We start from the raw sequence: 12147 nt of genomic DNA, 5'->3' as shown, positions 1-12147 counted from the left end.
CACATAAAATAAACATTCTTTAAAACATATATAAAACAAAACCAAGATGGGCTAAATAGTGAGTTCTAACAGTCGAGAAAACAGTGTGACAACTTATTTTTAAAACAAAACAAAGAAATATAATAGTCTAACATAGTATCGCTAAGGAGTGGATAGATCATCAAATATTATATATTATAGCAGAAACAAATTTGTGCCAGAAGTTACTATTAGGAGACGAAGGTAAGGGAGCTGGAGACATGGCTCATCGGGAAATGTCACACAAGCATGAACACCAGAGTTCAAGCCCAGGCACCCACACCAATGCTGAGCACAGCAGGCTAGGTTTATAATCCCGTCACAGGCAAGAAGGTCCCTGGTGATTGCTAGCCAGCCAATCTAGACGAGTCAGCGACATCCAGTTCAGGGAAGGGCCCCACCTCAAAAATCAGGGTGGACAGTAATTGAGATGACACCAGATGTGAACCTCTGCCAATGGTGACCCTTTACACAAAGGCCAGATAAGCTAAAGAACTCCACAAATAGATCTGACTTTGCATATGTTGTCATAACTGCTGGAAAAAAAAAAAGATAGTATAAAAGTGAGCTGGGTGCTAGAGAGATGTCTCGGTAGTCAGGAGCACTTGCTGCTCTGGCTCCCAGCACATGGTGGTTCACATTTACCTGTAGACCTCAGTTTCAGGAGGGCTAGTATGCTCTTCTGGTCTGTGTGGGGGACCGTGCACAGGGTACACACACTTAAATGCAGCCAAAACACTCACCCCAAATAAAAACAGTTATTTTTAATGTGATCTGGAAAAATACTCATTTACGAAAGACTAGCAGCATCTACGTATATTAGAATTACAGGCCCAGATCCCTGTAAACCAGTACCCAGAGGCTGCCATTAGGGTGTGACAGTAAAACACAACAGTACGTTCCAGATGAACCTGATCATTGTAAAACAGAGCCATGTGAAACAGCAGAGTATTCTCTGTCAGCTCTAATAAGCATGTTACTTCAGCTCTGACTAATGCAAAGGAACAGCATTAGCCCCAGCTCAATTTTGCTACCTAAGGCTGTGGAGAGAGAGACTCTCGGGCCTGCATGAGTTCTGTCTTTGTGTCAGCACGGGGAGCACACGAGGATCTAGACTAATTTTATTAAATTCTGAAATGCTTCTAAGATGACAGTCAAAGAGAAGCTATTGGTTCTTTGTGATATGTTTATATTCTACTTGAACAAAGAAAATGGTACTTATTCACATGAGCAGCAATACTGGGAAAGGGAAGATGACTGAAATTTTTTTTTTAATACTTTCTAACTACTTGTTATCATTAATGTTTTTTTTAAAGGGTGAACCAGGAGAACAAGGCTTGATGGTACGTATCTCAGTTTATTCTCTTAATAAAAATAATAGAAAAACAGGTTATTAAAAATTATGATCAGGTTTGTGTGTGAGTAATCAATCTTTTTGTATGGCCTGTAACAGAGAGGAATTTATGAAAGTTAGAAACTAGCATGCCCTACTTACTGTATGCTAGGGATCACGTGACCACTACCTTAGCCGCTGTTCTGTGTCTATGAAGAGACACCATGACCACAGCAACTCTTATAAGGAAACAGTTTAACTGAGAGGCTTATTCCACGTTGTACGGTGGCAAACAGGCCGGCATGGTGCTGGAGAAGTAGCAGAGTTTTATGTCCTGATCCAAAGAAAGCAGAAAGGGCCTGGCCTAAGGTTTCAAAGCCCGCCCCTAGTGACACACTTCTTCCTCCAACAAGGCCACACCTCCTATCCTTCTAATCCTATCAAAGAGTTCTGAGCATTCATATACACGAGCTTATGGGAGCCATTCTTATTCAAACCACCACAACTACATATCCATAGGAAAAATGGGGTGGTGAGAGTCCAGATGGGAAGATCCCAGGAGAAAAGATGCTGTAGAAGGTCAGAGGATCTGACATAAGCAATGCAGTATTAGCAGAGGTTAACTTTGGGGATGTGCCCATTAGTTCTAAAAGAAACATGTTAGGCTGGAGAGAGAGAGTTCAGTGGATAAGATCATGAAGACCTGGGTTCAGAGCCTGAGCTAGCATAGCCACAGGAGCCTGTGACTCTAGGGCAGGATGCTGAGGGGCCAAGGAGATACCTGGAGTTTACACACTAAACCTGTAGAGTGCTATGAAGAGCTGGGGTTATTTATTTACTTACTTACTTACTTACTTATTCACCAAAGGGTTTTACCCAGAGAGAAATTTGGGATTTCTGCCACTCAGCAGAAACAGAATCGCATAGTGAAATGATGTTGTGTGAATTTGTGTGGACACAAAAGTCCCAGTTCCTTGTGACTTGTTGATCCTTTGTCAGTATATAAAAGTCACATCAGCTTGCTGAGTCCTAAAGAGTACATCTTCAACTGTCTCTCTCCACCTCTTTTTCTCAAGCTGTCATTCTAATCTGCTGTATGATTTTTTAAAAATTATTGAGGAAAATTGGATGATCCCCCTGTTACCCAAATGCCAGAGCATGGCTCAGGCACCCCCTCCCCAGGGATGAAGAATGAGGGAGCCAATCATGTTTGAGTATCCATGCTCACATCTTGCAGATAGCCTGGGTATAAAACTTACTTTAAGAATTCTTTTTTCCTTAATTTATTTTTTATTACAATTTATTCACTTTGTATCCCAGCTATAGCCCCCTCTCTTATTTCCTCCCAATCCCACCCTCCCTCCCTCTTCTCCTCACATGCCCCTCCCCCAGTCCACTGATAGGGGAGGTCCTCCTCCCCTCCATCTGACCCTAGCCTATCATGTCTCATCAGGACTGGCTGCATTGTCTTTCTCTGTGGCCTGATAAGACTGCCTCCCACTTCAGGGGGAGGTGATCAAAAAGCCAGCCACTGAGTTCATGTCAAGACAGTCCCTGTTCCCCTTTCTAGGGAACCCACTTGGAGACTGAGCTGCCATGGTCTACATCTGGGCAGGGGTTCTAGGTTATCTCCATGCATGGTCCTTGTTTGGAGGATCAGTCTCAGAAAAGACCCCTGGGCCCAAATTTTTTGGTTCTGTTGCTCTCCTTGTGGAGTTCCTGTCCCCTCCAGGTCTTTCATCTCCCCCTTCTTTCATAAGATTCCCTTCACTCTGCCCAAAGTTTAGCCATGAGTCTCAGCACCTGCTTCGATTCCCTTCTAGGTAGAGTCTTTCAGAGGCCCTCTGTGGTAGGCTTCCATCCTGTTCCCAGTTTTCTCCCTCTTCCAAGGGCTATCCCATTTGCCTTTCTGAATGAGGATTGATCATCTTATCCAGGGTCCTCCTTGATTACCTTTTTTAGATGTACAGATTTTAGTATATTTATCTTATATTATATGTCTAATATTCACTTATAAGTGAGTATGTGCCGTGTGTGTCTTTCTGCTCCTGGGATACCTAACTCAGGATGATCTTTTCTAGTTCCCACCATTTGCCTGTAAATTTCATGATTTCCTTGTTTTTCATTGCTGCATAGTATTGTATTGTGTAAATGTACCACAATTCCTGTATCCATTCCTCAGTTGAGGGCCATCTGGGTTGTTTCCAGCTTCTGGCTCTTACAAGTAAAGCTGCTACAAACATAGTTGAGCAAATGTCCTTGTTGTGTACTTGAGCATCTTTTGGATATATGCCTAGAGGTGGTATAGATGGATCTTGAGATAGCACTATTCCTAATTGTCTGAGAAAGCACCAGATTGATTTCCAAAGTGGTTGTACAAGTTTACATTCCCAACAGCAATGGAGGAGAGTTCCCCTTTCTCCACATCCTCTCCAGCATGTGTTGTCACTTGAGTTTTTGATCTTAGGCATTCTGATGGGTGTAAAGTGAGATCTCAGGGTCATTTTGATTTGCATCTCCCTGATGACTAAGGAGGCTGAACATTTCTTTAAGTGTTTCTCTGTCATTTGATATTCCTCTACTGAGAGTTTTCTGTTTAGTTCTATACCCCATTTTTTAAATTGGATTACTTGATTTTTTGCTGTTTAACTTCATGAGTTCTTTATATATTCTGGATATTAACCCTCTGTCAGATATAGGGTTGATGAAGATCCTTTCCCAGTTTGTAGGCTGTCATTTTGTTCTGATGACAATGTCCTTTGATTTACAGAAGCTTTTCAGTTTCATGAGGTCCCATTTGTTGATTGTTGATCTTAGAGCCTGTGCTGTTGGTGTTCTGTTCAGGAAGTTGTCTCCTATGCCAGCGAGTTTAAGACTCTTCCTCAGTTTTTCTTCTAACAGTTTTAGTGTGTCTGGTTTTATGTTGAGGTCTTTGATCCACTTGGACTTTAGTTTTGTGCAGGGTGGTAAGTATGGATATATTTGCATTTTTCTACATGTAGATATCCAGTTAGACCAGCACCATTTATTGAAGATGCTATCGTTTTTCCATTGTATGGTTTTGGCATCTTTGTAAAAAATCAGGTGTCTGTAGGTGTATGGGTTTATTTCTTGGTCTTCTATTCAATTCCATTGATCCATCAGTCTGTTTATGCTAGTACCATGCAGTTTTTATTGTTGTTACTCTTTAATTCAGCTTGAGGTCAGGGATGGAGATGCCTCCAGAAGATCTTTTGTTGTAGAGGATTGTTTTAGCTATTCTGGGTTTCTTGTTATTACATACGAAGTTGAGAATTTTTCTTTCCAGGTCTGTAAAGAATTGTGTTGGTAATTTTATGAGAATTGCATTGAATCTGTAGATTGCTTTTGGTAAGATGGCCGTTTCTACTATGTTAGTCCTGCCAATCCATAAGCCTGAGCGATCTTTCCATCTTCTGATATCTTCTTCTATTTCTTTCTTCAGAGACTTGAAGTTTTTTTTCATACAAGTCTTTGACTTGCTTGGTTAAAGTTACACCAAGGTACTTTATCTCTTTTGTGGCTATTGTGAAGGGTGTTGTTTCCCTAATTTCTTTCCCAGCCCATATGTCTTTTGTATACAGGAGGGCTACTGATTTTTTTGAGTTAATTTTGGATCCAGCCACTTTGCTGAAGGTGTTTATCAGCTGTAGGCATTCTTACTACATGCCTATGAAAACTACTGTACAGAAGCATAACAGCTGGCTAAAAAGTAAAGTAAGCATGCAAATGGGCAAGAGAGTAAAGGTTTCCTGCTGCGGGAGAAGCCTTCTATAATACAGTACTGAAGACCAGACACTCTGCAAGTGTTACTGATCATTGAGGGAAAGAAAATACCATGGGACCAAACCTCACCCACCACATGAAAATTATTCTATCTGTGGCTTGTAAAATAGATAATTTGGTTTAGATTACTTTTTACTATATATTTTTCAAAAAATTATAAAACATTATCAGTAGCACGTGCATGAGGGATTGACAGACAGTATTAATTCATGGTGTGCAGAATCTGAGCAAAAGAATTCTTGAAAAAGTAGGCTACATGGTTTGCAATTGTTGTAAGTACCTATAATTCTGGTCCTGGGAAATCCTCAAAATCTTCTTCTCATTTTAGTCACTCCTACATCAAAATCTACTTGGTATTCTCAGAAGCGCTCATGTACTACAAGTCCGGTCAGACTTACCATTGGCTTCCGCTTCCCACTCTGGTACTCAGCACCACGTCCTAAATATATCTATTCTCAAGTTAAACGGGTGTTTTAGAAAACTGTTCTCTTATGTATTGTTATACAAACAATACATAATCTCACTTTCCTGCAACTTCTTGTTCTATTTTTTCTATGTTCTTAGAGTTCCAGAGATAGGACCAGGGCCTTATTAGGCCAAGCACCTACTCCACTAAGCTGTTTCCACTCCTGAAAAATCATTAAAATAAGTGTCTTGCCTAGCCCTAAGTGAAATACAGAGTTATTGTACTATGTTTCCATTTCCCATCTCATATATTAACCTTCTCAAATGCAGATAAACACTGGCCATATTTCTTATAAATCTTTTTGTCTTTCTTTACAGTCTTCAGATGAGTTCATGTCTCATTTTCTAGATGCAGCCAAGAAACGTAAATTAAGTCACAAATGTCCCAAGGATCTGCGGGCTTAATGCTCTTCTAAAATGCGTTTATAGATGATCTCTTTTGAAGGTGTAAATTGCTCCTTTGAGTGGCCATTTCTTCAATATGTAAAAGGTTAAATCCTAATGTACATCTCAGTGATCATTAGATGAGTTTAACTAATGTACAAGTCAAGCCAATAGCTAGAGATTTTCTGTGCCCTCCCCCTCATCCTAACTCCTAAGATGGCCAACATTCTGATTTGTGTCATCATGAGTTAGTTTTGTCTGCATTTGAATTTTATACTAATTGACTCGTACAGTATGTCCACATTTGTGTCTGGATTCCTTCATTCAGCATTGTATTTGTGAGATCATCTACTTCTGTTTTAATAGCCTTCACAGCTGTTCAGAAAAAAAAAAATAGGAGGAAGAACATTACTTCCTCTATTACCCCGTTAAAACTACATCACTCAGAGCAGTGAATGAATGAGTGCCTGTCTGACCTTGGGCAAGTCACTTAACCTCTAGATTTCTCTTCCGTTCAGAAAAAATAACACTGTCTTTGCCTGCTTTAAAAGATGGCCAGAGACAAATGCAATAAATTAGTGGAAATCTCCTTAAAACGTGTAATGAGAACTGCGTATGAGTGTTATCATTGTTCTTCATTCTCCATACAGCTTGGACTTGTGTAACATACGTATTCATGAAAGTTGTTTTTTTTTTTTAAGATTAATTAGATTTTCATGAATCAACTTATTTTAAAATTGCAGGAGAATTTGGTTCTTTCAAACAGTCCTTCTCAGGGTCTTTGTGTAAAGCAACATAAAACCCCTTAATTCCTTTTCTCGGCAAACTGAATTTGTATACTTTATACTTGTCTATTAACATGAATAATTCTCGTGCATTTTAACTCATTTCAAAAAAAAAGTGTACTGGCTATTTGAATTTTTGTTTGTTTTGATTTGTTTTGGCCTGAGATTTTTGAGAGCCAGATTGTCATCTTCCAGGCTGGCCTGGAAATCGCTTTGTAACTGAGGCTGGCTTCAATCTCATAGTCTTCCTGCCTGGCCTCCTGAATTCTGTATTATAAGAATGTGGCTCCATAGCCAGCATTATAATGCTCGTTTTTAGGAGGAAAGATCTTTTGTGCAGTTTTTCTTTCGTGTGTGTGTGTGTGTGTTTATGTGTGTGTGTTTATGTGCACGTACACGTGAGCATGCAGGCGCTCACGCTCACAGTGTTTTAGCCCAGAAGTCTGGTAGGTGCTCGTCTTGAAAGCGCTTAATGTGTGCCATCGTGTGTGCAGATCCATCGACTATGGATAGCAATTGCTATTCCAAGTATCTTGTTGCATTATGAACAGCAAGTGAAGTGCTGACTTGAAATGCTCCACAAACCACAAAGAATTCCCTCTTGAGGCAAATGTCAAGCAACATAAGCAGCCTATTCAGAAAGGCTCTGGAAAAGCTAGAGAAGAATGGCTGGGCAGTCAGTGACATTATAGCATATCAATACTGCCATTGGGAGTCCTCCTGCTTCTCCTCTCTTTGTTGTTGTCACTGAGCCTTCTGAATGTCACATCACATTATCAATTTTCCATGATGTTACTTCTCATCCACCAGCTCCAACAAAGCACGGTGGATAGCGCTGCTGTTTTCCCTTCTGCACATCCCCCGTTGATTTGAGTTGCTCAGCTGCGCTTGTTCAGATGTAGGCTCTAATGATACAATGGAGGATCATTACGAATTTCATATGTCTCAAATGATGAGAGGAGCAAGCTAAAACCAACCTCCAGAACTGTTTATGAGTATGTCAGGTAGGGATTTGGTTTTCATAATCCAGCGTGGATCATTATACTGCGCAGTAATCATCTGCAGATTAACAGCATACATGACACAATAAGAGGGAAAGCCTCATGCAGGCCTGCTTGCCTTGAATGCTTCTCAGCATCTCTTCTGTAAATGTGCCCTTTGGGCTCTCTGAGAATTTCGGGGGAGATTTTAAGAGACAGAATCTGGAACTTACAAAAAAATAATAATAACTATGTATAAATAAGAGCAGACACCTCCCCCGACACGTAGTATGCTATAAAACCAGACATAAGAACACAGCTAAGGGCTGGCCACAACTGGGAGTGCTCAGGTTGAATCAGAGCCCAGGCCATGTCCAGATCCTCCAAGCCTGCCCTACACCGTTATTACAGTTCTATTCCAAGGCACCTTTCCTGTAGGCACCCTTAACTGGTTCTGTTTTCTTTGACAAGTGAAGAAGTTCTTAGCAACATGAAAGGTGAATGGCATTTTTTTACCGCATGCTAGCCCCTGCCCGTCTCCCGATGGTGCTGCTGTGCTTTGGCCCAACTTGACACAGCTGGAGTCACCTGGGAAGAGGGAACCTCACTTGAGACAATGCTTCTATGGCCTATGAGCAAGTCTGTGGGGCATTTTCTTTATTGATGATGGGATCGGTGTGGAGGACCCAGCCCACTGTGGGTGGTGCTACACCTGCAATGGGTCATGGGCGTTATAAAAAGCAAGCTGAACAAGCCAGTAAAGGGCATTCCTCCATGGTTCCTGCTTCAGTTGCTGCCTGCAGGTTTCTGCCTGAGGGCCTGTGCTGACTTCGCTTCATGATGGGCTAAACAAACCCTTCCCCCCGCCCAGCTTGATTTTGTCCTTGGTGTTTTATCATAGCAATAGAAAGTAAACTTAGATTCCTGGATGCTGTGTTTTAATTCAAAGTGTCTGCATCTGAGATATCTTAGGCTCCTTCATGTCCCTATTCTGAAACTCTTTATTCCTTCCTGTTTTTCACCCAGTTTGTCTGCAAACTTAGTAACTCAGTTATTCTTCACTTTCTTTATCATTAAAAATACATTTTACTCATTGGGCTCCCAGGACATCTAAGAATTCAGAAAAAAAAAATTGCCCATTAAAATGAAATTTGGGCAGTCTGAGCAATCTGTAGTTAACTTTAGTTTGTTTTAGTTTTATTTATAAATACATCATTACAGGGCTGGGCATGCTGGTACATGTCTGTAATACCAGCACTTTGGAGGCAGAGGCAGGAGGATCTCTGTGAGTTTGAGGCCAGCCGTGTCTAGAAAGAGAGTCTAGGACAGCCAAGGCTACACAGAGAAGTCCTGTCTCAAAAAACCTAGCTGGTGATGTATTGTTTTCCACATAAGCAAGAGAAAACAGACAAGTGATAGGCTCTTTATCTGCCGTGACCCTAGTGGCCCTTCCTGTAGCCCAAGGGGCTCTCTGTCAGTTCCTGTGTGCACAGACTTCTCTAGGAGCATCTAAGGATGCATTAGTGTAGAGGGTGACAAAGGGGCATCTCAACCCCCAACTGGAGTACAGATAGTTTAAAAGTCTCAGTAGATGACCAGAGTCATTTTGATTTTGTTTTTCTTTAATGACTTCAAGGCTGTGAATAGCTCTATGGTAAAGAAAACCCAATTGAACAAAATAAAATATTGAACAAAATAAAATAACTAGGACTTAGAGGCACCATTTAAAGAATATGGTGCTACTGAGAGCTACAAATGCCCTTACAACTCTACATCCTGTTATCCTACATTTTCCATTAAATGTATAGATGTAGCTTATGTTTCTTCATTGTATAGAATACCTTATAAATAAATGCAAATGCCATCCATCTGGGTTTCTTAAAATTTTTAGACAAAAGAAAAATTTTATGAAGAATGTACAAATACTAAAAATTTACAAACCAATATAATGAACTATTGAACATGTTCTACCTTATTCTCATGGTGATTTGTAAAACTGAAATCCAGAAATTGTATGCTTCTAAAAGTTCAAAATCCGAATATGCCAGCAAGAGGAAAGCTGTGGTCAGCTCATCCCTAGCCCTTGGGCTATTTTCTTTCTCTTCCATGGCTTCAGCCACTGTTCCCCTTTGTGTAATTGACTCTATAAGACTCGTGTTCTCCTCAACTCGCATGCTATATGCACATCCCATAGAATAGCCATGTATGTTGCTTAATTTTGATTGATAACTTGCCCAAGTTAAGAAACACCATTGAAGCATCTGTAAAGCCCTCCTTTGGAGGGTGTCATGAAGGCACTAACAGAGAGTTTTAAGTCAGCAGGAAAGACCCATGCTGAATATGGCTGGCACTATCTCTTGAGCTGAAGAAGAAAGCCAACAGGTTATCAGTATCCCTCATTGCTCTGCTTCCTGCTCCGCTGAGATTTGTGGGTAGCTCTGATGCCAAGCTCTCCTCCTCACGCTGATGAACTTCATCCACCCCATCCCCCCACCCCCAGAAAGTGAGCCAGCCCTTCCTTAGGTTGTCTCTTCTGAGGTATCGACACATAGCGATGAAGAAAGTAACTAACACATCAGGGCATTGTCCTGTGTTCTAACTTGCTGCTGTGTTCACCAGTGATGTGGCTTCTTCAGAACAGAAAGAAGGAGGAGGGAGGACTGCTGTCTTCAGAGTGAGCTGAAGTCCCAAATGCAGAAAAACCCGGGGCTTTTTGTATCGTTATCACAGTTCAGGAGGGCTTGTTCCCTTAGACTCACAGATTTTAACTATGAGGCCGCTTGGGTCTAGGGCTTCCTGTGTCTGAGAGGACTAATCTGCTTTTATCAGCTCCTTTAAGAAAATGCCACACACACACTTCCACATTCCCTCACGCTGTTAGGGCTGTCTGCTCCATTTCCGTAATGCATACACCATCTTACTCTGGTTGCTGTAGTTAGAATGTTTATTAAATTGAATGACTAAATAGTATGAATAAAGCCACTGTTTGTAATGGCATTTGTAATAATAAGGTTCTGAGACCTAAGGTTCTAAGCTTATTCTTTTTTTCTCAGATTGCCTCATGTCTTACAGGGTTAGAATTAAATACGATAAACCCAACTGATATTCTTCATATTGTCTTTTCTCTCCCACAATTTCTTCTTTTCACCCATGTCCTACAGATTATTTAGAGTGTATGTGCTCATGAGCAGCATGATGAAAAGATCAGTTTTCATGAGGATGGTGGGAAAATAATGATACCTATGTGTAGCCTATCGCTTCACAGATAAAAAGAGAGAGTAGCCTAAGTAATGTGCCCAAAGTATAAGAGAAGACAGCAGCAGAACCACGCTGGACCCTGATCCATTTGATTTCAGCCTTATGAGTTTCACCGTCTAAATCCATGGTGTCCAATGCGATGCCGACTAACTACGTGTGAAGGCCTCAAAAATCCACTTCAGTAAATCAGAATTAAAGCTTCATTTATGAAAACTACTCTAGGAACATTTCTGCTGCTCAACAGCCATGTGGGGCCGATGGCTCCCCTGTGGGATTAAGCAATACAGAATGTTTCCATCATCACCAATCCTTCCACTAGGCAGCATTCACTGCCCTTCCTAGACAGAAAAAAAGGCCTCAACACACGAGTCTATCTTATGCTCTTAGATTTAAGACGTCTGAAAGTGACAGGATACGTAGATTCTAGGGGAAGCCTTTCCCTGCATGGTTGATTTTATATAGGGAAAGAGCGTAGACTCCCCTCCACACAGACTTTTTTTTTTCTGAATGCCATGTGGCATGAGAGGCCGTCAGAAACCATGAATCTCCATGGCATTCAATGGAAGCTGTGTAATCACGGAGGGCAGAGGAACCTGTTAATTTTTCTTTCCCTGAGGGTCATTTCCACTTTGGGTTCAGCACCAAGAAACAATTTATTAACTATTTAGAAGGGATGGAGTGAGCTAATTTAGCAGTGGGTATCTGGTGACCATGAAGTCCCTGCTCTGGAACCCGATAGTGTAGATGCCTAAATGTGTAGGTCTGTCTTTAATCTGTTTGTGCTATTTAATGCCCCATTTTTCATCTCAGGTTCTGGTCTTTTCAAGCGATGAGAAAAATGTATCGCCCATTTAATTTCCTGAGCTGCAAGAAACCTCCCTTCAAAAGGTCACAGCCTCATGCTTTTGAGAAATACCAGTAAATGAGTTGCCCTGGTTTAATATTTCCCCATAAGTCAGCACACGAGATGTGGCAGTCAGAAAACATTTGCTCTTTTTAAAATTGACTGCTAATTAGACCTTGTTCCATAAAGCGCTTACGGACATGTGTGATGCCAAGCCATCTCACTGACAAACTGTGAGTTTTAGAGGAATTCTTTTCAAGTAGTGGGAGTTATTAG

General features: G+C 41.0%; 1 protein-coding gene across 1 annotated transcript in view; it reads left to right on the top strand.

Annotated features, from left to right (window-relative positions):
• Col25a1 (collagen type XXV alpha 1 chain) overlaps positions 1-12147 on the top strand; it is a 406766-nt gene that overhangs the window by 291957 nt on the left and 102662 nt on the right. The window contains exon 10 of the mRNA XM_060392693.1: positions 1335-1361. Coding sequence (XP_060248676.1) covers positions 1335-1361 — 27 coding nt within the window. The remainder of the gene's footprint in view (positions 1-1334; positions 1362-12147) is intronic.

Source organism: Meriones unguiculatus, chromosome 10 (assembly GCF_030254825.1).
Source record: "Meriones unguiculatus strain TT.TT164.6M chromosome 10, Bangor_MerUng_6.1, whole genome shotgun sequence".
NCBI lineage: Eukaryota > Metazoa > Chordata > Mammalia > Rodentia > Muridae > Meriones > Meriones unguiculatus.
The sequence above is the reverse complement of the archived record's forward strand: the minus strand, read 5'-3'. Positions and strand labels throughout refer to the sequence as shown.